This window comes from Lepidochelys kempii, chromosome 19 (genome assembly GCF_965140265.1).
Source record: "Lepidochelys kempii isolate rLepKem1 chromosome 19, rLepKem1.hap2, whole genome shotgun sequence".
NCBI lineage: Eukaryota > Metazoa > Chordata > Testudines > Cheloniidae > Lepidochelys > Lepidochelys kempii.
In genome coordinates, this window is record NC_133274.1 from 9,825,030 (window position 1) to 9,852,437 (window position 27,408).

At 55.8% G+C, this 27,408-nt stretch overlaps 1 protein-coding gene across 1 annotated transcript; it reads right to left on the reverse strand.

Annotated features, from left to right (window-relative positions):
* Positions 1-615: 615 nt before the first annotated feature.
* Positions 616-27,408, reverse strand: ZNF683 (zinc finger protein 683). Its single transcript, XM_073317817.1, has 7 exons — positions 27,328-27,408; positions 13,901-14,118; positions 10,038-10,157; positions 7,269-7,509; positions 4,896-5,899; positions 3,689-3,817; positions 616-3,213 (listed from the first exon to the last, which is right to left on the reverse strand). The coding sequence occupies exons 2-7, from the start codon at positions 14,069-14,071 to the stop codon at positions 2,707-2,709; spliced, it is 2,172 nt and encodes a 723-aa protein (XP_073173918.1). The 5' UTR covers positions 14,072-14,118; positions 27,328-27,408; the 3' UTR covers positions 616-2,706.

Genomic DNA, 27,408 nt, shown 5'->3' on the forward strand with positions numbered 1-27,408 from the left:
AGGAGATCTGGGTCCCAACCCAGGTCCCTCTTCCAACCCCTCCATCATGGACTGCTTGCTATAGCAGGTCAGAACATCGGTCCACCTTAACCAGTATCCTGTCCCTGGCAGCAGCCACAATCCAGTTCTTTAGAGGAAGGGGGTGGAATATAAACCAGAATGCACCTGGTAACCAGGCAATGCTGTATGCCAGCTAAAAGTAGATTCCTTCCTGACCCCTGCAGAAAACAGCTGGTACTCTGAAGGATGTTTGATTGCTGTTAGCCTGCCATGCCACGTGGCATGCTGGAGGCTGTCATCCATGCAGGCCACACGTCTGTATTGAAATTGAAGGGGTGCCCACGGACCATATATAGCCTGATGGGCTGTATTATTGCCCGGTGGCTGTGCCTTGAGCACCCGGGGCTGTGAAGAATCTATTGATCTATTGAGTGGTTGGGGATGTTGGAGGAGGGGACCGCTGGCCTGAAGAGAGCTCAGGCATCCCCTGTGGAAATACAGCTCCCCAGAGCCTCCTCCTTCGGTAACCGAGGCCTCTAAACAGACACATGGAAACCAAAAGGCCCCAGAAAACAGGTTTGTTCCTCAGAGAAATTTGTCAAAGTACAAAGGCAGAAAGTTTTATTGACTATACACATTGGAATCACAACCCCCGGCCCTGGCCCCTTCCATGTTACCAGGCTTTTCCGATCAGCAGACGTTTCCGCTGTGGCACCTGAGGTGGGGGTCGGTGGGGGTCTGTCTGCCGGCTCCAGAGTGTTATGTGACTCGCCCTGGCTTGCAGGGTATGGAGGGAGCTCAGTGGGTACGAGGAGCCAAGGAGTGGAGGGCTGGGCCTGCAGCTAGGAGGGATATAGAGGACAAAGGGTGCAAGGAGGTGCAGAGGCAGAGGGCAGAACGCAAAGGGGATACAGGAGTGAAGAGTAGAGGGGGGTCTAACGTGAAGCAGGCAGGCAGGCTGCCGGCCATCGAGGATGCTGGGGAAAGGATGTGAAGGAGCTATAGGGTGAGGGGACAGACCGGTAAGTGGGAAGCAGGAAAGCAGTGGGGTGTCCCATGGGGTGTTCTGGGCTGGCGGGGCCATCCTACCACTAAGCGTTTCCCTAGGGCTGGGCAGATGTCCCAGGGGCACTGCCCTAGACAGAGATCGAGCAGCTAACGGGGGTAGAAGGTTGGGCATGGCCTAAATGTCCCCCCGCCCCAGGGGCCGTCTTCCTGCCACCAGGATCAGCCCCCGCTGGCCCCACTTTCTCACTCCCTCCATTTCAGCGCTCTACGCCAGCAAAGTGCCCAAGGAATACACAAAGGCCCTGGCCAGGGCTGCAGCCAGCCGAGAAATAAATAAAAAAGGAAGGGCAAGTCGAATGTGAGGGCAGCGGCCCCAGCGGGGATACCTGAGAAGGTCACAGACTAGGGAGGGTGGCACAGCCCGAGATTGTGGGGCGGGGGGGGCAACAGGAGAAGTTAAAGCTCTTTCCATAGGCCAGGCTGGGGCCCCTGGCTTGTACTGAGTGCAGCTCCCTGACCCCACACGAGGGGCACTGGAGAGATTAAAGCTTTGTATAGACAGGGACGAAGTCTTGCTCCTATACCACGTCCTCCCCCCTCCCCCCCCCCGAGAGGTTAAAGCTCATTCCATAGACCCCAGAGAAAGGAGTCCCTTGGTTTTGTACCTTCGTGTGGCTTGGATGGTGCCCTCAGGGGCTGTGGGCAGGACCAGATGTGGCACTTCGAGGGTTCATCACAGATTCCCGTGATGTGACACTGGAGGTCAGGAGAGGAGGCTGCAGGAGCTGGGAAGGGCTTGGCAGATCCCAGTTTTTGGTATCTCTCTACAGGGCCTGGGGCCCGGAAGTCACTGTGGTGCTGAAGGAAATCAGGTCCCAATGGGATGGCGGAGCTGACCGCAGCTGGTTCTTGGCCAGCCCGGGGTTCCTGCCACCCTGGCCTAGCCTCCTGGTGAGCAGGGTGGCATCACTTTTAAAGGGGAGGTTTGGGCCATTCACAGAGATAACACAGACCAGGCAGCTCCCGGAGTTCTGGGACAGGTTGTGGGTCTTGACCTGCACCTTACCTGCGGCCTGGAGAGGGAACCCAAGGAAGGGCTTTCCCTGGATCCCTGCAGGCCCCTAGGCTGAGGGCGCTGCTACGGGGCTGGAGCTCATGTAAAGCCCAGGTGTCAGCCCCCCCGCTCAGTCCTGAGACTGGGGAGGCCAGTGCGAGAAACAAAGCCCCCTCCTAGCCCTGTCTGCAGAGCGGGAGGCGATACCCACAGCTCCCTGGCACCCGCTTCACCCTGCGGACACATCCATGGCCCCAATCAAAATCCCAGGCTGCTGTACCCCAGCCCAGCCCCTGGCACCCAGGGCTGGTGTGGGACCCAGAGGGGAAGATACAGAGCCCATAGGGGTCTGTAAGGGCTTGGTCTTTTGCCTAGCCCTTGCCCAGAGGGGCCACAGAATCAGAATATCAGAGTTGGAAGGGCCCTCAGGAGGTCACCTAGTCCAACCCCTCTGCTCAAAGCAGGACCGATCCCCAATTTTTTTTTTTTTTGGCCCAGATCCCTACATGGCCCCCTCAAGGATTGAACTCACAACCCTGGGTTTAGCCAGCCAACGCTCAAACCGCTGAGCTAGCCCTGACCACAGCTAGCCAAGGCCCCGCAGTGGGCATGGGGTCCGGCCCAGTCCCAGCCGAGCGAGCGGCTCAGGCCGGCTGCAACGGGAAGTCTTCCTGCTTGACGGAGACACTGCAGTGGGGCAGGGGCGGCAGCTGTTTGCGGAGGCCCGGCGAGCAGGGGCCCTTGTCCCTGGGGGGCTGCCCAGGCCTGCCGGTCTCCATCTCCCGGCGGGTGAGATCCTCCAGGGGCCCGGGAGCCCTTTGCCCCTGCAGGCGCTCGGCGTCCAGGCTGAAGTCGAGGCGGCCGATCAGGGCGTCGAAGCGGCCGAGCTGGGCGGGGGGGCCGGCCGCGCCGGGGGCCGGCGGGCAGCAGCCGCGGCGGTGCAGCGCCAGGCCGAAGGGGTGGGTGTAGGCCTCGGGGCAGCCGGGGCAGCGGTGCGGGCGCTCACGCGCGTGCAGCCGCTTGTGCAGCTTGAGGTGGGCGTGCTGGGTGAAGCGGCCCTGGCACCGGGGGCACCGGTAGGGCCGCTCGCCCGAGTGCAGCCGCAGGTGGGTCTTGAGGTTGCTGGTGCTGCTGAAGCGCTTGTGGCAGACCTGCGTAGGGGCGGACGCGTCTCAGACCTGCCGGCCGGCCCCCCAGCTCAGCCCCCCGCCCCCCCCGGCCTGCCCCCGGGCCTGCGGCGAGGATCAGCCTCGCGGGGGGCGACTCCAGGCCCGTCCGTGGAGCTGGGCTCACTCAGCCCAGGGCAGAATTTGGTCCTGTGCCTACTCAGGGCCCTCCTGTCCCTGTGCCTTGGGCTCAGTGTCCAGCTGATTCCTCGTCCCCCCGGCAACCGTTATCCACCCTCCTGCTGCCCAGCAACCGAGGCCCCGCTGGGTCTCTGCCCCCCATATTGATGCCATTGCCCCGCCTTCAACACCATTCCAACAGGCTGCCCAATGGACAGTGCCCCACACTCTCAGACCTCAGAGTCAACCGCCCCCACGCCGGCATGGGCTCAGATGGGCCCTGAGGCCCCTTTCCCAGCACCGCAGCCTTTAGCAGGGGGAAGGAGGGAGCGTCACCTACCAGGCATTTGTGAGGTTTCTCGCCCGTATGCACCAGGTGGTGCTTCTGCAGGTGAGCCAGCTGCGTGAAACACTTCTTGCAGATGTGGCACTGGAAGGGTCTCTCGCCGCTGTGCACCCTCAGATGGACCTGCAGGGAGCACAGGGGGCGGGGCAGGGTGGGGAAAGAAAGAAAGAAAGAAAGAAAGAAAGAAAGAAAGAAAGAAAGAAAGAAAGAAAGAAAGAAAGAAAGAAAGAAAGAAAGAAAAGAAAGATGGGAAAGTGCAGGAGTAAGAGCATGGTCGGAGGTCAGGGGTTTGAGAAAAGCGAGGGATTGAGGGAGAGAAGCGAGAGACATTTCCATTAGGCGATGGAGCCACTTGCTCCGAGAGGCGATTGTCCCTCTGAGTTGGGCTCTCCTCATCTGAGGGATGGATGAGCAGGGATAATGGGGGAGCCTGCATGTCTCTTGCTGGCCAGGATGGGGGCCCTCTCCTGGGCTGGCTCTTCCCTCCTGCCTGGAACCTTTGGGGCTAGACGGGGAACATCCTGGCTTTCCCCATCTGGGCTGTGCTGTGCTAATGAGAGAGAGAGGCTGGGAAAATCCTCCTGCAATGTGATCCATGTGCTGGATCCAGGACAGGGGACATGCCCCAAGCTGCTGAGATAATACAGAGGAAGAGCAAAGACGTCAGAGGGGACTCTAGTGATGTCCTCCCAGATCCCACCCCTGATCAGCTTGCGACCAAAGCCCACCCACGAAGCACAATCCCGGGTAGCCCAGTGTCCGGCTATTAACATAATGGAACATCTTCAGCCATAATGATTTGTGACTGGGAGACCTAGGAGGTGGGTGAGACGTGACATTGAAGGCTGCTGAGAAGGATGGAGACTGACTGATTAAGGAAGAGGCACGGGAGGGTATTTACCAAATGAGGAGATACTTTTCATCCATAGTGCTCAAAGCAGAGGTGAGTCGGTATCATTATACCCATTTGACAGATGGAGAAAACTGAGGCACAGAGCAGGGACATGACTGGCCCAAGGTCGCACAGTGGGTAGAGTCAGGAATACAACCTGGGTCTCCAGACTCTCAGCCCAGTGCCCTAGCCACTAGACCATGCTGCCTCGGAAGAAGCTAACAGGACCACACTGATGTGGGCTGGGAGGGGCAAGGCTGCTGCTGATGGAGGAAGGTGAGAGACTGGCCCAAGGTGGCTTTTTGGTACCTTGAGGTTGGAGAGCTGCCCGAAGCTCTTGGCGCAGATGTTGCACTCGTATTTGATCTTGCCGTTCTGCTTCTTCAGAGGGTAGGGCACGGGCGTGGTACCCAAGCGGCCGGATGGCGGGCAGAACTTTGGCATGCTGAGATTGATGGCCTCCAGTGGGTGGGCAAGCAGGGAGGTAGGTTTCTGTTGCTGAACTTCAGAGGTATATGAGGTGTCCCCGGCAGGGGACAAATACTGCTTTGGTCCATTGTCCAAGCCTGGAAAGGAGAAAGCCCCGCTTTGGAGGGCGATTAAAACATCCTGTGGCTTCCGGAGCTCATGGGCTTCCTGTTTTTCATGAGGCAAGACAGTTGCGTAGAGGCCTGGGTATGGAGATGTCCCATCTCCCCGGGCATGGGCGTAGACCTGCGGATCCTGCGACAGCAACCCCAAGGGAGGGACCACCCCGGCCCTGCTCAGGGGCAGCGCTGGCAGGAAAGGCATGGTTTGGGGGGGCAGCACAAACCGGGGGGAGTGGGCAGGGATGGTGCCGCAGGCGTGAAGATACGGCTGGGGCAGGTGGCCCGTCGGCAGATACAGGGGGCAGGAGGGGTAGAGGCTGCGAAGGCAGCCCTGCAGCTCCTTGCACAGCGAGGTAGTTGGGCCGTACGGGCAGAAGCCGAGGACTGCCTGGTTCCTGAGGCTTGCGGCTCTTTGGCTGGGCTTCTCCGGTGCCCCTTCCTTGCCAGGGGCACTGGGGAAAGGGCTACGCCCCAGGGGCCACGGCTTGACTTCCTGGGGGAGCTGCCCGCTCAGCACCGCGGGTCGGCATCCTGCTGGGCTCGGCGGCACGCCCCTGTCCAGCGCTTCCACGTCAACGCTCTCATCTTCATCGCCCTCTTCCGCCTCCTTGCTCTGTGAGTGCTTCGCTGTGGGGTTTGGATTGGCGGCAGAGCCCCCCTGTGGTGGCTGAGGCCCTGGCGTGGCGGGGGCCTCTGTGGTGGATTTCCAGAGACCATCGTGCTCTGGAGAGAAAGAAGCAAGCACACGTGTTACCACGCACGTTCCGGGTCCCGGCGTTGCCAGGAAGTGTCATTGGCAGGGTAATCCCACCCCCACCCTACCCCGGGTGTTCCATCCAGGCACTGTGAGTGACTAGTGATTCACCTGGCTGTTTATTCATATCCTGTCCTAGGCTCCCATCCCAGGCTCCAAGCACCTAAGACACGTTAAATGCAGACAAGCCCGCAGGGCCCTGCAGCCAGGCCTGCCGTATAGTAGACAGAACACAGGTCCTGTTCTCAGGTGGTTGTGTCCATCTGGTGGAAATCCTATCATCACCAAGGGTGATCTCGCAAGACCTCGGGTTGTGGGTGAGATTTCCACCCTCGTGGGACCAGCTGCACCCCCATGCCTTTCACCAGCGCTAAATTCACTTTTCGGGACAGCTCCTCATCTGGCCTGGAGCGAGGCCGATGACTAGAGATGGACAGAGATTACTAGATTCCTAGATTTCAGAGTAACAGCCATGTTAGTCTGTATTCGCAAAAAGAAAAGGAGGACTTGTGGCACCTTAGAGACTAGCCAATTTATTTGAGCATAAGCTTTCGTGAGCTACAGCTCACTTGCATCTGATGAAGCTGTAGCTCACAAAAGCTTATGCTCAAATAAATTGGTTAGTCTCTAAGGTGCCACAAGTACTCCTTTTCTAGATTACTAGAGATGGACGGGTCAGTTTGCGTGAAATAAGGATTGAACTGGCCCAGACTCAGGCTGAACCATGAACCCCAATTGGAAGATCCACGTCAGTTCAGCGAAGGTTGTCCGTTTCCCTGGAAGCAGCTGTGCTCACACACGGAGAGGAAAGCCGGGCTGGGAGCCTGTGCCCTTCAGTCTGGCCTGCTCCCCTGCCTCAGAGCCACTCCATCACCTGGGGGACCAGACCTGCCCCTACTCCCTGCCACTTTGCAGGAAACTCACCTGCACTTGATGTCCCGCCCCTATTTCACAGGGGATCAGCTGGCACCTGGAGCTCACCTCCACAGCCACCCACACTCAAGGCTCAGGGTTGGGCTGGCACCCAGTCACTGCCCCAGTGAGCTGCTGCTTCTGGGGACGGGCCAGGCAGCCTGTGATCAGCTGAGCTCCAGAGCAGAGTATCCGCGATCCATGGGCCTGGCTCAACTGGCAGGCGTTCTGTGCAAACCCAGACACGTGCAGGATGGCAGACACACGTGCACAACCCCACATGCCACCCCCTCCTTCGGGGCACAGCCCCCTGGCATGACTCCCCCTCTCCCCCCATTACAGCCAGACTCTCTCTGGGTCCGCTGTAACATCTCAGACATGGAGGCACGCCAGCCACCCTCAGACCCCGCCCCAGACGCTCCTCACCGAGCTCCCCCGGCAGCGGGCACTGCAAGCACTCAGCAAACTCGTGGCTGTACCACACCAGGAGCTCGGCCCCCGTCACGATGGGCTTCAGGGTGTAGAAGTAAATCTCCAGACCGTTCTGGCAGGCCACCAGGTTCTGGGCCGGGGCGTCAGGGGTGGGGTTGACGTAGCGCATCCAGTTACTGCGGCGTGGGTCATGGGCGTCGATGAAATGGTGAAGCTCGCCCCACGGGGCGTAAATCTGTAGGAGGCAGAAGGGAAGAGACAGTCTGGTTAGCCACAGAGCTGGGGGCGCTTAGCAAAACGAGCATCCCCTGCCGGTGCATCTGGCAGGAGGTTTACGCTGCCTCTGGGGCCTCCAGGGTTGTGCCCACTAGGTTGGTCACTGATGGTGATGGGTACTTGGTCACCCAGTTTTGTTATCCCCCTTTAACAGACACGGGATGCTGAGGTAGAGAGGAGGGAAGTGACTTGCCCCGTGTAGGGTCCGCATGGAAGAGAACCCAGGAGTCCTGGCTCTCAGCTGTAAGTTGAGTCCACCGGAGCGAGCTCTCTCCCAGAGTCAGGAATAGAACCCAGGAGTCCGGACTCTCCCCATCCACGAGTTCCATGCACCGGCACACAGCTGTTCCTTTCGCTTTCACAAAGCCAACCGCTCCCTGCCAGGGGTCAGCCCCAGAGGCAATGTTACCCTCCGTCCAAATGGGTCCAGCTCGAAAAGGCTGGAAGAACCAATGTTCTGAGCACCTCAGCCATGGAGCGTCTGCGCCGTGAGCAGCTGCTGAGAGCGACGAGGTCCCAAGTACCTGCGACACTTACAGCCCGTCTGTGATCTCTCTCTCTCTGCCTGTCACACTCACCCTGTGGGGTTCTCATGAGTCACTACCAGAGCACTGGGCACAAGAGGAGCTTTATCCCAGCCCCTGCTGACATCACCCCACGCGGGGAGAGTTTTGGTTTCAAACTCAGCAGCCGCGACCTTCGCCTCTGCGGTGTTTTTTGGCCCCTAACTTGGTTCTGCCTCCCGGCAGGAGGAACTGGACAGGGGCCCAGAAAGGGCTGGTCCATTCCCCTTGTCGCTCCGGGAGGCAAACAGCTCAGAGCCGCCCGGTGCTTTGAAGAGCAGGAAGAGCTGACAAAGGCCGGAGGGCTAAACACTGGCTGGCGAGCAGCCATGGGATTATTTCCTTTTAAGAAACAAGAAAAATGAACCAAAGCAAAAAAAAAGCAAAAAAAAAGCCCCCAAACCAAAACACTCCCCAGCAAGCACTGGGGCATGCTGTCGGCCACCTGAAATTCCCAGCACAAACGGGGAATGCAGAAAGGGGCTTTCACTTGCAGTTTGACCAGCAGAAGTTCCCCTCCTCTCCCCCTTCCCCGGGCACGGGTTACTCTGTGTAAATAACCCAGGGCAGGGTTGTCTAATGGTGAGAGCACAGGACAGGGAGCAGGGGCGGGCCTCCCTTCCTGAGTTCTGTTGCTGTACCTGCCAGAGTTGCCTCACTTTCTTGCTCCATGCCTCAGTTTCCCCATCTGTAAAGGAGGGGTAGCCATACTGAGCCACCTTGCACAGGGGGCTGAGAGACTTAATTCTCTGACGTATGTAAAGTGCTTTGGAGGAAGGTGCAATAAAAGAGCAAATGATCATTCCAAGTACGTCGCTGTTGTGGGCCCAGGGCGTGACCGCAGGTCGGGCAGACATTCCCGAGCTAGCTTTAACCTAGCTAGCTCAGGGGCTGGAGCGGTGAAGCTACGGCAGCATGTACGTCAGCACAGGCTGGCCCCGCAAGCAACCACCCGGGGCTTGTACTGCCGCTGAAGCCCACCCGGCAGCGGCTCCACGCTCCGAAACCAGAGGTAGCTACATTAAAGCTAGCTCGGGTGTGGGGGCTGGAGCTGCAGACACATCCTTAACCGGCAGCCCCCGGGTGGACTCCAGGCCCTGGACAGGTGAGGGGCTCTGGTCAGGACACTCAGATGTGACGCATTCTCCCATTAGGACTCTCTCCCCAGCCACACCATCTGCCCATCGGCATGCTGGGGCATCGATACAGCACCCACTCGCGGAGACACTGCTTCTGGCAATGCCGGAGAGTCCCTGGACTCCTCCCTGGCAGCCATGAGATCCCGTGCGACCCCAGCCACCCAAACCCTATATGGCTACACGAGTGGAAGGCAGTGCCCCCAAAGGTCCGGCTATGGCGCTGGGGGACCAGACTGGGGATGGAGGCAGAGTGCTCTGGAGACAGCAAAACCTTCCCACAAGGAGATTCCCTGATTCAAGTGTCCTCCAAAGACTGCGCCAGAGGCCGGCCCATGCTGCGTCCAGCTCTGGGAAGATGCCAGTGACTGTCTCCCAGGTACTGGCACCCTGATGGCCTCGTGCCCACTGAGCTCGCCTGCTGCCAGACAACTTGGTCAATGGGGCAGGTTGGGGCCAGTGGAGCTGAGCAGGGCTCGGGAGGAGCGGAGGGCCTGGCAGAAGCAGGTTGTCTCATAGTGCTGGTGACCCAAGCCTTCTAGGGAAGGTGCTGCTTGTCTCCGCCCCGGGCACCCTTGGTAGCTGGCTGTTAGAGCAGCCTTCCACCCCCGCAGGAAGCTGCCCGCTCTGGCTGGCTGCCAGGAGCAGAGATATGTCTGGGAGGAAGGCTGCACAGATAGCCCTGCGCAATGGGTGAAAGCCCTCGGGAGGGGACGGCCCCTGGGGCTGGGGAGAACACACCAATCCCGTCACCCTCCCAGCTGGCCTAGGAGGGAGCCGTTACTCACTCTCCAGAAGTGCTTCCTGTCTGCGTTCTTTGGCACGTTCTCTTTGGTGTAGACCTCCCCGACCAGCGGCCCGAAGCACGTGCCCGCCGGGATGTACTCTCGGCTCAGCACCGCCACCACCTGCAGGGGCACGAGCATGCAGTCAGCACCGGCCAGCCCTCCTCCCACGCCTGGGAACAGGCTCCAGGGAACATCCCAGCAGCCTCCTTGGATCCCGAATCTTGACAGCACTCCTGACACACACATATACCCCAAAACTACGCCCCCCCTGCACACACAGCCATTCCCCTTCCTCCATGCCGTACGCCCCATGCACCCTCCCACCACTGCAGCCCAAGGCCCCCCGCCACCTCCCCGCTCCCCTGTGGCAGGCCTCGCTGTCACCGTCAATGCAACCCAGCTGGGGAGACCAGATTTTGGTGGCAGAGCAAACAGGTGATGGACAGCACTGTCCGTGGGATCAGTCTGGCGTTAATTAGCCCAGGCCCCTGACACGCTAATCCCTAAACGGGATTAGGCAGACCCTTCATTGAGGGGGAGAGCAGCACAGATAAACCGAGTTAGACTGTGAATGAAAGTTTTTCCGATTCCCATCAGAGTGTTAGGAACTGGCTCCTGCTGCCCCTTCCTGGGGCCGGAGCCTCTCAAAGAACCCCGGAGCCTCCCCAAAACACTCCAGCCTTGCCACACCCAGAGACACCTTCAGTCCTGCCACAAGGACAGACGCTGCACACGGAGCAGCGTGTCTCTTCCAGCAGACCCAGAGACGGGCCTGGGCTGGAACACGCCGGGTCTGGCCTCCCCCTGGCCCAAAGGCTGGTGACCTGCAGGGCTGGATGCAAACTCTGCCGGTGCGAAGGGGCGAGGAGAAATTCCAGCTGCCCGCAGGCCCGCACTGCGAGGGGTTCGGACTGGGATCTGGCCGCTTCGCACCCTTCTCTGCCTCCTCCCACTGGATGAGGGCAGGCGCTCGTGGCCTCAGCATCAGCTGCCAGCAAACGCAGCGTCCTTGCACGTGGAGCCTGCAAAGGCAGCTGGGGTGGGGAAAGCCGCCCCTCCACCCTAGCAAAGGGGCAGCGTGGGAGTCGAATCCCCTGCCTCTGCCGCACCCTCCCTCTCGCTCATCCCTGCCTGGCACCCCTCATCCTCAGCCCTGTTCCCTCCGCCCTCTCCTGGGCTGCCCTTGGGTGCACAGAACTGGGGGGATTTCCTCTACACTGGAGGGAAATTGTACAGGAGGGAAGTGCGTCTTCTGCTCTGCTTCCCCATCCCCCATCCCGCCCCTTCCTCCTCCTCCTCCTCCTCCCGATCCTGCAGGACTCTGTCCCTCCCCCACCCCCCCGCAACCCTCCCAACACACGAGAGCTGGGAAGGGGAGCAGGCATATGTGTTAATCAGAGCGCTCCCCTGGCGGGTTCCCACGGAGCAGGCTGAGCCGGCGGCTGGAGGCAGGAGAGGAGTGGGGGCAGGCATGGGGTGGGGGACCAGCAGGGGTCTGGCTAATATTTTACCCCCGCTTGCCACCGTGGCTCATTGCCCCTTCTTTCCCTACCCACCCCTCAGCTCCCTCCCCCTCCCGCCACGTGCTCTCTGCACAATGGGACGGCCAAGCTTGGTCAGGCACCTCCATTTAGCTGGGCAGCCAGCAGCGCCCACAGCCCATGTGGGCTTTGCTCATCTGCACAGGGTGAGCAGGGCTGCAAGGAGGGAGGGGCACCTGCCCAGGCAGGAGGGAGGGTCCCAGAAGAGGCTGATGCTGGGCCTGCCCCAGTTCACTCCAGGGTAATTTTGCCCTTGACTGGATTGGGACCAAGTTGCGTGAGGCTCCCCTCGGCTTGGCTTGGCATGCCCAGGGCTATCACCAGGTGGCAGAGGAACTCCGGCCCAGGGGAGTGGCCCACCAGAACCTCTCCCAGCCAGGCACATCAATGCACCTCCTGTTCCAGCTGCGACAGCAAGTCTGGTGTAATACACCGGGGCCTTTCTCCCGCGGGAGGCACAGGAAAACCCCAGCCTTTCCTTGCTCGGATCCCCGTGCCAGGCAGGGTTAGCTCACCCCTTCCACCCGGGACAGCCTGACACCGCAGGAAAACCCCAGCCTGACCCAGCTGCTGGGAATGTCCCTGCTCCCTCGCTTCCACTTCCTTTGCTTGTTGCCCTTCCCAGCCCCTCTGAACGCCTTGCTCCCCCCTCGACTCACTGTTCCTCCTCTGCATTTCCTTCCTTCCCAACAGCAGCCCCCGCCTCGCCACTGCCCCCTCACACACACTCACATTTCCTGCTGGTAGATGGGGCTAGAAAGCATCCCCTCTACAGGAGGGTGGAAAGCTTGGCACGGTGCGGGGAGCGGGAATCCCAGCGAAGGGTTTGCTCTGTGCTCACCCCCACCCCCGCCCCAAGAGCAGCCACCCAGCCCATGTTCCCACCTGCACACAAGTCAGGAGAAGCCCCTCCCCACCCCCAGCCCCTACTCTGGCTGTCCCTAGCTCTGGGCATGGCCTAGCCACTGGGCTGGTGCTCGGCACCTGGAAATCTGCCACCTCCGGCTCCCTCGGAATGGCAGCAGGGTCTAGTGCTCACACCCTGGGGGCGGGGGATGCAATCAGGGCGCCCCTGGTTTGCTAGCTGCCAGGGCCTCCACTTGCCCCTGGGCCTTTGTGGGGACAGAGAAAGACAAGGAGGCAAGTTCTCAGGGCACTTCCTGGGTGAAGGCAGAAGGTTAACGCTGAGAGTCAGAGCCAGGGAGCCTGTGAGACATCACCAGGCTGCCCACCGCCATGGCATGCCACCCCACCACGACGTGTGGTACACAGCCAGCGGCGACAGGCCTAGGGCTCTGGGCACAGGCCGCAGCCAGGCAGGGCTCCCTGTCAGAAGGGAATGTGCCCTCCACCCTCACTCCACCAGCTGGGCACCTGCCCCGACAAGGCCAGGCTGCAGGGAGGAGAGGGCTGGGAGGGAGGGGAAGGTTAATGCCTTCGTGGCTGCGTGTCTCGCTCTCCTGCTTTGATGGGAGGAAGCCAAGCCCAGAGGCTGTCACTTGGTGAATACCACAGGCAGATACAGCCCTCGCGGGGCCTGCCTGGGAGCTTCCTCCCTTGCAGTCACACCCTGGAGGCTCAGGCTCCTTTGGCTGTCACCGCACCCGCCCAGCCCCGGCTGCTTTCATTTCACCCCGCAGGAAGCAGCAAGACGGGAGCGTGAACGCCGGCCCCGTCTGTGTGCAGGCCTGCTGGTGTGCCCCCGCTGATGGTGTGCGATAAGCATGAGTGGCAGATTGCAAGTGAGGAGCGTGTTCGATCCCGCCCGCTGGTGACTGTAGTCTGTCGGTGTTAGGTGTGCACACAGGTATGTGCATGCGTGTGAGCATGAGCACAGGGGTGTACACATGTGAGCATGCACACGCTTGTGTCTGCACGTTAGCATGTGCGCATATTAGTATGTTCACATGCATGTATATGAGCACGAGCAGGTGTGTTTGCACAGTCGCGTGTTCACTAACAGATCCACGTGTACATTCACGGGGGGGTGCGTACGTATGTGAGAATGTGCACAAGTGTCTTGCACGTCCCTCGGCCCGCGCCGCTTCCAGCAGCTCCCATTGGCCTGAACCACGGCCATTGGGAGCCGCAATCAGCCGAACCTGCGGACGCGGCAGGTAAACAAACTGGCCCGGCCCGCCAGGGGCTTTCCCCGCACAAGTGGGGGAACAAGTTTAGGAACCACTGGCCTAGAGCAATGGTCTGACGCCCCCTCCCTGGGGTTGGTGAGGGGGCACCTCAAAGCCCCTCCTTTTGTCCCATTGCCTCTTGCCTTGGCCAGGGCTCCCAGGAAAAGCCGAGCCCTTGGTGTCTGCAACTCACCTTGTGGCTGCTGTTGTGCTGGAAGGCCAAGTTTCGGGGTAAGGAGGCTTGTGCGCGAGGGAAGTCAGGGCGCGTGAGCATTTCACACGGCTGGTCCTTCACGATGTAGGTGCATCGTTCCTGGAAATCTGCCTCCCGCCAGTGCAGCATGGCTCGGCGCTCCCCCTTCATCGCCGCTCGCTCGCTTCCCTCTCAGTCTGGCCGCAGCATGGGGGAGCCTGGCACAAGGAGGACAAGAGCAAACTGCTCACTCACAGCACCTGGCACAGGGGCTGGGGCCATGCAGTAACTGGCTGGGGGGGGTGGGGTCACTGTCCCTGGGGGCTCGGATCAGACTCATCAGGAAGCTAGACAGGGAGCTCACACGTCACACCCTACATCTGGACCCGAATGCAAAAAGCCGGAATCTCTGGGTGTAAATCAGGAGTAACTCCCCTAACAGCAAAGGAGATACACGGGTGTAAATCTAGTGGAGGTCAGATCAGAATCAAGTTCTCCATCCAAATTACACACTTAACCAGCCTAACCTGCCAGTGACCCAGTCATCTCCAAGGAACCAAGCTCAGGGATCCCCAGGGACCACACAGGGGTCTGCGATGGAGAGGCTGCTGGGCTATGCAGGATCTTCACCCACTGCTAAATTAACCGGGGTGGGACTGTTGCTACTGGATGGGTCTTTGTGGCTCAGGCCAAGTGTGGTCGCTTAAGGGCAGATGCAGCCGAAGGGAACCAGCTCAGTGATCTATGGTAACATAGGATGGATTTTTCCACCTCCAACATCCCTGCCCCTAAGGAGCTCTACACCCCTGTGTGTTCCCTTCTTTTTAGATCTTCCCCTTCACTCCTAGGGCCGATGGTCACAAAGGAAACACGAACTGAGATCTCCAGCCAGGGGCTCATTAGCGCCAGCTAGGGGCGGTCTGCAGTAGTCACTGGAACTTAAAGCAGATCTGCCCAGGAAGGGCAGTTTGTGCTGTGCAGCATACGGTGACCAGACAGCAAATGTGAAAAATCGGGACAGGGGGTGGGGGGTAATAGGAGCCTATATAAGAAAAATACCCCAAAATCAGGACTGTCCCTATAAATTTGGGACATCTGGTCACCCTAGTGCAGCAGGAAGAAAACACAAAAGACCTGATCCCACTCTGAGCTGGCAGACTTTTTCCAGCCCCTCTGCGCTCTTTTTGCCCCGGGGGTATGACTGCATAGGCAACGGAGAATCAGGCCCAAAGAATCTGCAACGGCAGTTCCAGGACTTGGGCACAGTCCGTCATCCATCCCTCTCTCTATCCCGTGTCCATCCCTGGAGACAAATTTGCTTGGACTGATGCTTTTGTCCCCTGCACTGTCACAAGTCTTGGCCTAAAAAGGTTGCAAAGGACACTTGAAAGTACCCCAGTGCCAGCGGGTCACTGACCCACCAGGAGGTCTCACAGCTGACGGCCTGCATGGCTAACACACCACGTGACAGGCAGACACTGGACAGGAGCATTAGCCCCCAGGACTAGGGGGTCTGAAAACAGAAGCAGTGGCAGGGAGCACCAATGACAGGTTAACCACCGACGGGCGCAGAACCCGTCCCGGGGTCGGCATGACACAGCTGCCATGTCTGCTTTTCTAGCTGTCCAGCTTACACCAAGCGCGCAGAACATCGTCAGTTCTGCACTGGGCAAATTTAAAAAAAAAATTTTTTTCAAAAAAGGGAGCGGGGCCAGAGGAGTGGAGTCTCCGGCAGGGCAGGAGGGAGGGGGAGTATTTTCTCATAAAAATGAACTCCTCAGATCCATCCCTCCAGCCAGGGCAGGACTGGTCCATACAGTGAATTTTCTTCTGCTGTATCCAGTCTGGTTATAATTGTCTGCAGCTCTGAGGCTTCCCCGCTTCCCTTGGGCGGCTATTCCACACACTATCGGGAAGTCCTGTCTGACAGTCCACCTCAATTCTCCCAGTTATACCTCCTTGTTCTCCGGGCTCAGATCCGAGACAGTGATTGTCTCTCACATCATGCACATGCAAGGGCCAGGTTTAGGCACCAAAAGAAGGCCCACTGAGGCTGGGCTCTTCTGAAAATCCGGCCCAGGCATCAGTGTTGGGAACTTGGAACTAGCTCTGCGCTTTCCAGGCGATCTATCTTCTTGCCAGGCCTTTGAAATAACCCCAGGAGGAAATAAAACTGATTTCATTATTTTGGAGTGAGTTTGGAAGTGGACGCTCTTATTGCAGGTAAAAGCATCTCACGTCAATTCAGGCAATGCCAAGTGACAAACTGCATTAGACTAGGTCAACCTGGACCCCTTCTAGGCCAAAATAAGCGTGTCCAAACTTGCTGTACCAAGCTAAGTGGAGTACTCAGAATAAGGGGCAGATGGGGAAAATTCCTAAGGAAAGTTGCTCCGAAACAGCCAGATCAGTGTCGATCCACACCTTTGGGGCAAGCCCATTGTCTCTAACAGATCCTGGGGCTGCCAAAGTCAATTGATTGTAACCGGGAGCAGAACTGAGCCTTTAGCTCGTTTAATCTTTCCAGATAAATTAACCTCTCCTCCCCCTTTGTCATTTTTGTGCCTCTTCTCCGAAGCTGGTTCATTTTACCGGCCTCTTTCCTATCCCAATGTGCCCGGAGCTGGATGTGGAATCCTAGCTGTGCTCTTATAATGATCCCAAATCTTTGTCCCCGGCAGGATCCCAGGGCATTAGGGAGTGGGGATGGGGCTAGCTGGGTCTCCTTTCACCCTGTGGAAGAAAACTCAGTCTTCACTCTTAGGTTGTTTGCAACAAGTCAGAGACAATTTTACTTTCTGGCAATTGCAAGAAGGAAGGCAACAGTTTTGGACAGGGTGTCTGTCCTTATGCAAATCTTCAAAATACAAAACAATATACAGCAAAATTTTTACCTTTTCAGTAAACAAAGCTGTGCCTTGTTTATACATTTTTCTTTCTGATATCTTATTTGTTTTCAGCATTTCTCCTAACAATTACATTCCATTGTTATCTCAAGGCAAGGTTAAAAAACAGCTTTGCTTGCAGTTTCCCATACACTTCACCAGTCCTGTCTCTACAAATCTCGCTTTATTATGGTTCTGTGTTAGCCTGACTGTTGCTCTGTCTCTAACAAACTAAGAGGGCTGCCCTCAAAGCCTCTTTTTGCCTCTTCCTACTTCCACAATTTGGTGCCGTGACGCGGATGGCAACACCTGCTGAGACAGCGGTGGCTGCTGCGGACCGTTCCCCTTCCAACCCCATGGCGCCACAATAGAGGTAAGAGACCTTTTGAAATCTGTATTGGGGTATCGGAGGAGGACTGCTCGTGTTGCCATCTGTCCCTTTGGGCTTACACCATCCCACTTGTTGACTGTGCGGCATGATCAGATGCAGAGTGGTACTGGGGACTTAGTTTGCCACCCCCGATAAGGTTCCTGTGCGGCATGATCAGATGCAGAGCAGTACCGGGGACTTAATCCCTTTCAATGTGCACTCTCTCCTCCTTGCAATTGCTTGAGAATAAAGACTGTCTCTGACTTGCAGCAGCCAACCTAAGAGGGAAGGCTGCGTTTCTTCCACAACGTGGCTGTCTTTGATGCACATACAGCTTTGCTAGCCTGGCCCTGACTTCCCCACCAGTGCCTGTGTCTCCCTGGGAACCCTCCACGCTGGCTGGCACGTGACGGAGTCCCATTGACGGGAGGAGGTACAGTAGCCGGTTGGCATGCCTCAACAACTGAATCTCATAGAGGACAGCGGGCACTAGAGGGCTGCAGCCAAACAGACAGATGGGCAGCAAGAGCCCCCAGGAAATGCTGCTGAAAGTCGGGTTTAATTCATTTCTAGGACATGCCTGTCGCCAGCCTCGAGGCAGAGTCACAACAGGATTCATCTCTCAAACTGAGGTGGACTCACAGCCCAGAGTGCCCTCGTCCCTCCCGCATCCCCTTCCCAATCAGCCTCGCTGGGAGCACGCCCTCAAGGAGCAAAGCACCTCTGTCAGACCAAGAGGTCTGCCGAGCCAAGGGCGCACCTCCAAGTGTGTCCTGGCCCCGCACGCCAAGGACTGTCAGATCCAGCATCCCAGCAGGAAGGCAGAGATGGGAACTCAGGACTTCGGTCCTGCTGCTCACTTGGCTGGGATGCCTGACTGCAGAGCTGGCTCCAAGTCTCAGACCCAGGCTGGAAAGTGGCACTTACCTGGGATCACCTCCTCCTCCACCCAGCACAGCTGCGGGCAGCCCTCGCCGACCTTGCCATGCCCCCCAGCCTCCCGCCTCAGAGGTCCTTCCCCATCTCTTTGGGCCCTGGCTGGTGCACTCTGCTCTCAGACCCCCAGCATTGGGGTGAGCAGCTCCTTCAGCAAGATCACAGACAGCAGCCCTCATTCTGACAACCTGCCTGTGGAACACAAGCTATCCCGGGGCGTCACGTGATGGGGATTACAGGGGATTAGCCAATAGCATGCAGGGAGATGGCCCTTCTTTCACCCCTGCCAAAAAAAGAGAGTCCAGATGGAGGATTTGGTAGCCCTCCTGTTAGGATGCAAAAAGTACCAGGAGGAGTCCCAAAAAGGGGGGGGGCGCCGAGGTGGCCTTGACCTCTGCATGGACCAGTTTAGTGGATGGGGGCAGCAGGGGGAGGGGATCAGGAAAGATCCATGCTGAGGGGGCACCTGGCCTGCTCTGTGGGACCTCAGATTTGGCCTTTCCTATCAATGAACTGGCTCCAAGCTGTGAAAGATGCAAGTCTTTTCTCAAGGCTGTAGTTACATCCACGAGGGTGAGTTTGTGAGTGTGAGGGAGGTCTTCACGAGTCCCCGTTATCATGGCAAAAGAGATTCCACCTGGCCGGATCTCCCCATAGATACCACACAACAGGGTCTCACACGGCTGCCATGGTGAAATGCTGGGGTTTATTAGGTTTCTTGGTTTGGTTGATTGATTGATTGAATTAGCCATCACTTTTCATGATCTCGGCTGGGTTCTGCAGTGAAATTTTCCAAAGTGCAACCCAGCAATATGACAATACCCAGCATGCATGCACCTCCATGGCAAGCTGAGTGCAGCGATCCAGGTACCCCAGCAAGCCTCCCCAGCAATTCAGCTGCTGAGATCCAGCACTGGGCTACCCCGTATACAAACATCTCCCTAACAGTCTGAGTGCAGAGATCCAGGTAACCCAGTAGGCAAGCACCTCCATGACAAAGTGACCACTGAGATCTAGAACAGGGGTATTCCAGAAGTCAACCACCTCCACAGAAAGCTGCAAACAGCGACCCAGGACTGGAGCACAGAAGTGAACCTGCACCTCCAGACTCATTCGACAGCACAACCCAGCAGCTGGCCCGTCCATGCAGGTTTGGAAGAGCCCATCAATACAGTGAAAGAAAGTCCATTGATTTGTTTGGCAGGCAGCTTCCTGTCACAGTTCTTCACCAAACCACAAACAGCCAGCCCAGCCCTGGCGCACACCCACTAAGGACAGCAGGTCACTAACGCTCCTGCAAACAGCCTTTGTAACAACCCATAGAACATCGCTGTTTGTGTGCAAGAGAGAGAGACACACCTCACCCCAGGACTTCAGCAAACCGCCATCGACCCCACTCCTTTGATGTGGCCAACACCAGAGTCATTCAGAGCCTTTCAGTCGTTTCACGTCACTAGGGTATTGAATTTGTTTTCATGCATTTCACAAACACTACAAATATGGGCCAGGCTTTGGTGGGTGTAAGTCAATGGAGCAACTTCTGTGCTGCTTTACACACACCAAGGCTCTGGCCCTGTGTGGGGTGCATGAGCAACAGCTGTTTGGAAGCTCAAAGGAAGTGCAATTCTAGCCTCTGCCAGCAGGAGTCACTGCAGGGACTGGGACAGGAGCACTGGCTAGAGGGCAGTTCGCAGCTAGTGCAAACCCAGCTTCTGCCAGCAGGGGTCACTGAAGGGTAGTGTGTTGGGAGCACAAGCTATGAGGAAGCAGCCGGCTATTTGCAATGCATAGATGAGCAAAGGACATGGCAGAATTTCATTCAATGGCCTTTTGTACAAGGGCTGGAGCATGCACAATGCTGAGGCCTCAGTGGCCCGGTGCCCAGAGAAGAGCGTGCCATGACACTGCACAGGATTTAGCCCTGAGCGGCTCTGGCTGCTTTGGACACCCCCTGCAGGAAGATTTCCAAAGATTTGGTGTGGGGCGGGGACTGGGAGGAAATATTTCCCCAGCTGCTTGTCAAGAAGGAGCAAACTCCAGCACGGTAGGGACGGGGGGGAGCTGGGGGGCACTTCACACCAGCAGGCTCAAGCCGGCAGACCTCACCGTCCTGGGGAAGGCTGGGCTGGGCTCCTTTTCTCTTCTCCTCCAGTGCCTCGAGTGACAAGTAGCAGGGAGCTGGGAAGTTTGCCTTCTACGGGGAGATTAGAGACGCTGAATGGATGTCGCTCTGCTAGAAGACGGCCGAGGACGCCCACGTGTATCTCACGGGTCTAAATGCCAAGGAAGGAGAGGAGTCCACCAGGGCCAGCATCCAAGGAGGTGCATCCGAGGGGTCTCAATCCAAACTGACTCCAGTGAAGTCGGTGGGAGTCGTGGGCGCTCAGCACCTCTTCAGATCAAGCCACTGGCGCCTAGTTGAAGCACCCACCTTCAAAAAGGTTGGCAGAAGGGTCTCCTCCCAGGTCCCCCACCCCACCCAACAGCTGCTGCTACAGAACAGGAAATTCCCTCCGCCATGGGGCAGTCTCTGAAGTTCAGAGCATCACTTTGAAAGAACAGTTTCCTCTGAGCTGCCAGCTGTAGCAAGAGGCCTCAGAAGCTGTGACGTAGCTGGTTGGTTTGTCAGCTCTGCTCCTATTTGGGATTGGTTCCTCCTGGGCTAGGAAGGTGGAGAGTCTCATCTGCAATACCAGGAGCAAAGGAAACCAGGCCCAGGTGAGGCCAAGGGGCAGGATCTCATGCCCTGATGTTCATGCCACACAGAGCCACAGCTGTGCCAAGGGAGCTCGGACATTAAACAGATACACAAGCTGCCTGGGGAAGATGGAAAATGCACTGGGAAAACTGGGCCATAGACGGATGTGAGCCCAGAGTTCCTGCCCAGTGGCTGTGACAGTGAATAAAAGCAACGCTGGGCTGCTTCCATCTAAGCATCCCAAAGCACTTTACCTAAATGAGTTGGTTAAGCTTCACATCAACACTGCAAGCTTGGAAAGGATCGTTAGAGCCATTTCACTGGTGGGTCAACTGAGGCACAGAGAGGTGATGTGACATATCCAAGGCCACACAGTCAGTCATTGGGATACTGTGGTGATGAGGGGCAAATAAATGCCCTCTTAGATATACAGATTAGATTAGATTGGATCCAGGAATAGAGCCCAGGAATCCTTGTAATTCCCCAGACCCAGAAATTCCTTCAGCCTTGCAAACAGTGAGGGCTGAGACTCATGGGAACTACAATGTTTTCTGAATTTTTTTATTCATTCGACTAATAATTTGTGGACAAAATGACTTGGAATGGCCTTTGTTGAAGGTGGTGACCGATATTTTCTCGTGTCCCTCGATCTGCCAAACACCCCTGAGCCTAGGGAGGGGGTGAGCATGGGTCCATGGGGGGTATTTGATGAACAGAGAGTAAGCGACTTCCTAAAGGTCATATAGAGAGTATACAGCAAACCTGGGAGCAGAACTCTGGTCCTGCAGGCAGCAGAGCCGATGTTATCGGCTCACGCGCAGTCTGGAAGCAGCAGGGCCATGCTCAGCATTCTTAATGGCCACCCTTCTCGGCTTGCTGAGACACATTGAAGCCTGGTGAGTTGGGCATTGGCTTCAGAATATAGGGTCTAGGCTTGGGTTGGAGCTGAATTTGCCATAACAGGTGAGCACTTCTTTACAACATGAAGGCCTGGTCTACACCAGTATATTATGCTGATACCATTATACTGACAAATCCTCCAAGTGGAGACACAGCTTATCCTGGCAAAAGCACTCTTTTGGTGAAATTGTGTCTATACAAGGGCTTTTGCCAGTATAAAAACATCACCCCCCTAACTGACATCACTGGACCGGTAAGTGTTTTAATTTAGGACCTAGCCTGGGAGTGAAGGCAGGTTGTGCTCAATACATATCTGTGGTTGAGATAGGTCCCAATCCTGCAACAAGTTCTTCTGCTATGCAGGGAATGTGCGTATTGTATCAAGCGTGCATGGAATGATCCAGGTGGGAGCCATTCTTAATTTAGCCAGGACCACTCCCTCCCTTTAATCTGGTGAACCCTGGGTGTTATTAATTACAAATGTTTCAAATTCTGTCTTCATTCACCTCCACGCTCACCAAAAATGGAAGATGTAGTAAAAAAAATTGAAAAACTTAAGAAATTCCCAAACCAAAAACTTTGTTTCAAAATCCAGGCCAGGTTGCCAAGTGACAGCAACGTCGTTACCGATCCCATTGGTGCACATTTACAAAATCTAAGCGTTTAAAGGGAAAGGAAATAAATAGTCAGGGGCATAAGAAATCTTCCCCTGCCCATGTAACAAATAAAACAAATATAAATTAATGCATATTTCATCACAACTCATGAGTTTCAACTCTGGTCCAGCATAAATACAGCTCTTTCACAAGTAATCCCAAACTTAACACGACACAAAATATTTCTGAAAACGAAACATCAAAATGACATCCCAATATGGATACATAAACAATACATATTGATCAGCCCCAGATGCAACCCCACAAATATCCAAAATGGATAATGTTCTATACTTTCCTATTACCCTATGTAATAGAGTACACTTAAAAAGGTCGTTCTGGGTTTAACTATATTCTCAGTTCCAGCAATATTCCCTATGCTGAACATGAGGAACACATTGCATCCGATGAAGTGAGCTGTAGCTCACGGAAGCTTATGCTCAAATAAATTTGTTAGTCTCTAAGGTGCCACAAGTACTCCTTTTCTTTTTACAGATAGAAATGGTAACATCTCTAGAACTGGAATGAACATTTTTAAGAGCATCTATTGGATAACTGCAGTCTCAAGAGTCATCAATTATATGTAATTGACCAAAACATTCTTCTGTCAGTGGATACACTTATGAGTTGACAATATTTCCCATGTAACAGTATCTTGTAAAAGAAAACACTTATTTACTGAACTCTAGATAACAAGAATAATACATATAAAATCCACAAACAATTCACAGATCAGAGATAAGGTTGTTGTGTTGCAGTGAAATACGCATGTCTTTATACGTGAGAAAATGATCGTGTCTTCAGCTATTATGAGGCAAGAGTTAAGATTTATGATGTCCTTAGCTGTTTGTTTCCTTGCTTTGAAGAGCTTGAGTTTTTAAGTGATATGCTAGGAAATCACACGGGTGTCTCTTAGCAACCTTCTCTGGTTTCTAGGAGAAAGGTATTTTGGCTTCGTATAGGGATGGGTCTGAACAAACAGCCAGAGGGATGGTAACACCCTCAAACTTCAAGGCAGCTCTGACCCAAGGCTGAATTGTGCACCTGGTCCTTCTTCTTCTTTTTTTAACTGGCCAGTTCAAAATCCTGAATCTGCACAGCCCCTAGGCTTTGGGAAAGTTCTGATCCAGATCCGAACTTTGCATCCCGAATAATCAATGCCAAAGGTGAGCATCCCAAGGCTGCTCTGCCTTGGGGCGGTTTGGACAAGAAGCAGGTAACAGCACCAGGAGAGGAGGCTCTCAACAGGGGATTTGGCAAGGGAAACAGAGGCAGAGAGTGAAGGAAGGAAAGCAAGGTGGGCAGAGAAAAGAGCAAGAGAGACCCCAGGAGAAGGGCCATTGCCTACCTGGCCTGGGCAGCTGCTCCTTAACCCGGATTCCAGAGGATGAGAGAAGGCGAGAGTGCCCCAGCCTCTGGGGATTCTCTTTAATGTTATGATTCAGCGGCTTTGCTTGAAGCGAGTTCATTGACAGGAAGTGTCTCTCGTTCAGGGGCTCTTGCTAAATTTGGAGAGGCGAGTCAAAGCAACCTCTGCATCAGCTGCACCACAAGGGAGGAGGAGGTGACAACTGGGTTCTCTGATAAACAAAGCCCAGGGAAAGGATCTCCGCTCTTTCCTACTGCACCCACAATCTAGCCTGCGCTTGGGAACCTTCCTCACCCAGTGGGGGAAAGGACCACCAGCTAGGAATCACTTCTCCCTAGTCCATTCTGTGCTGGGCTCCTCTCCCTAATGCCACCAGCCCGTCAGCCCCTCGAGCGCTCCCCTCCAGGCTCAGCCAGCCCTCTCTTTGCCTTGCAGGTGAGCAAGAGGAGCACCCCAATCCCCGAGTCCCTTGGAAGCGCTCCCCTGTGACATCCAGCCCCCGACACTGGCTACTCACAGAAATCCTGTGCCCCCAAAGGAGCCGGGTACCCCCGTTTTACTTTAAACCCCTGCTCCTGCCTCACACAGGTGAGCATTTATAACAAACCAATAATAGGCTTATTTCAGAATAAAGATTTAATTAGAAACAGGAGAGAGTGATGGAAACAAACGGTTCCAATACAAAACAAAGTCGTGCAACCCAAACTAAGGCTGACATTGATTAAAAGTTCCCTTTCCTAGCTAATAAAGTGGGAGTCCTCTCCCACCCTCCACCCCCGCCAGCATTCAGTCTGTTGCAAAGCTGGCTGGCTTCACGGGAACCAGGATCCAAACTGTCATGAAAACAGCCCCCCTTCCATGAGATGTCTCCTCAGGGAATGGCTGCAGAGGGCCGCTCCCCACTGTGTGTTCTACTGAAACAGTCTTTACTCATCGACCGGGGGACCCTGTCTGTTGTAATATTTCTTCCTTTTGACCTCCACTTGGTTTCTATTGTTTGCAGTTGTTGGTTTTGCATTGACTTTTCTGCAATGGGGCAACAGTAAACAATTGAACCTTGCATGACATCACTGGCTAACGAGGGAGAGGTGGCCACTCCCTCCTGCATGAAGAGGGCATCACCAAGTTGTAGTTCTCCCTGGTGACTCCTCTTAACTTTAAGAGCATAAGGGCATCAACTTCAGTATAGTCACTTTATGCCTTAATATCACACCACGATTATGAACCTTGATAAGTTACCAGCTTTCAATAGAGACCTCACATGTTACCCTTTATGGCTAAACAGCCTGGGAGCAATGTATGTGATGAAGTGAGTTTGTCAGGTCGGAGACGAACAAAGAACAGGGGACCTTTGCCAAGGGGTCTCGGTGTCATACCTGGCTGGCCTGAACATCACAGATCTTAAGCAGCTCTAGCTCCCATTGGCTTCAGTGGGAATATCGAGTACGCCTCTTCTCTAGAAATCACTTATTTTGGTAGCTGAAAGTGGATTTATGGGCCTAGCTTTAGGCACCCAACTTGGACATTTGTAGGCCTCAACCGCTCTGTGCTTCAGCACCCACATCTGACAAATGGGTCCAATAACTCTCGCCAAAGCCAAAGGACTGGGCTAAAGCGGGCAACAGAGCATGAGACACCAATGATCCATCACAGCATAAAGGAGACTGGGACGCATGCGTTAACACCCATGGGATCTGTGTCTAACCCCCTTCTTAACTCTGCTTCCTCCAAGCTGCCTACCACTCTGGAATCCTGCAGCCGGACGCCGGGGAGGGCAGGTTAGGTTGGACATAAGGAAAAATGTCCTAATCGTCAGGGTGGTTAAGCACTGGAATAAATTGCCTAGGGAGGTTGCGGAGTCTCCATCATTGGAGATTTTTAAGAGAAGGTTGGACAAACACCTGTCAGGGATGGTCTAATACTCCTGCCTTGCATGCAGGGGACTGGACTAGATGACCTCTCGAGGTCCCTTGCAGTCCTACGATTCTATGACTCCACATTAAGGACCAGATCCTCAAATGGTGTATATCAGCACTGAAGCCAATGGTGCATGCCTGATTTACACCAACTGAGGACTTGGCCCTGAATAACATCACCGGTTTGGCTTGTCCAACACCCAGAGCCATTTAGAAAGGAAGAACTTGCCCCTAGGTTATCATCATCCCATGGGAAGCCTCAGAAGAACCAGCCTTGTACCAATGAGTGAGACACATTCTCTGGGGAAGGCTGTTCCCGGAGGCCAGGGAACCCTGGGCAGATGGGAGAAAGGCACATTTCCAAGGAACTCTGGACAGAAACTAAAGAAGCTGCTGCCTAGAACAGAGAGGGTGTGGCTGATTCTGGGCAACTACCCCAGGGCGGGGAGGGAGGGCTCAAGGGAAGGAAGGATGCAGTGTGGTTCAGGAAATGACTCCAGAGACTTCAGGGGAAGAGAGGATGTGGCACTAGTTCTGGGCACAAGTGACTTATGGGGCTTGTTGTCTGTTCTTGGAAAGTCCCTTCACCTCTTCAGAATGTTCCAGCCCATCCATGGATCGCTGGGGGGCTCTTAGCCCTGATACTCAGAGAGGTGGGATTCAGTGCTCTGCAGACCTGTATTTCAGGGAGTTTGATGGTGTGGTTCCCCAGCGCAGCTCTCTCTCCCAAGTGCACCTGTCCGGTGTCCTGTCTCCAAATGCGCCAGTCCCGGCTGCTCCAGAGGAAGGTAGAAGAAGCTGTACAGAGGGCAGTTCTGGAAGAAAGAGCCCCCACCCCACCCCCCCGGGCAGGTTTCCTTCTGATGAAACATCCCTTGTCTGAACTAGAGTTTATTTCAAGGCATGGTGTTAGATGGTGTTAAAAACTGCCAAGCCCCTAGGCAAGGCAAGACGAGTTTCACTTTAAGGGGTACAAAGCTGGTATGGCTGAAGCCTAAGCTTTACGAAGTGTTGGCTCTAGCATCCTGCCTCGAAACCTTAGCCAAGGCCAGGCCTAACTTTTCGGGGCCAGGAGGAAATACTGCCTGGGAGCAGAACGGTCTCTGGCCCCCGGCTCGGAGTCAGTCTGGCAGTTCCCCTGTTCTATACCCCTCCCCGCCCCGACTCATTTTGATGAGAACCCCCTTTCACTCCTTCCCTCTCTGCCTCCAGCCCCATGGGCCCCTCCTGGCCCCAGACAAACTGGAAGAGAAACAGGGGCAAATTAAGGCTGTACGGGGCCTGTCTTAACCAAAGCCCTCGGTATCTTGGCCAGGGAGGATGGGGGAGCGATCTTCCCCCCTCGACGCTTCAGAGAGCTGGGACAGCGAGTGAATCAGAGAGTTCTGGGCCCAGCGGCCTGGGTCCAAATACGATGGAAAGGGGGCGGGGTGGGGGGGTCATTCTAAGCCTCAGGAGTCTGTGTCGCCGCACAGTTAATGATGCGCCACTTCAGCCTTGCCCTGAGCTGCCCAGTGTCACCGGGACAGGCAGGAAATTCCCAGCTGGAGAGATGAGAAAAGCCGCAGCTCCTCCACACCCGCGTTGCACGCTCATCCCATCACAATCACACTCCCCACCTTACCAGCACAGGATCACATGCACGCTCACCCCCCCCCCACGCACACATACTCACCCTGCCCCCCTCCCCACGTTACCTGCTCTGCGTCACAGCAGCGAGCAGAAACATTCTGATTCATTCCGGAGCCGTGGTACCCCCTGCCCTGCCCTCGGGAGTT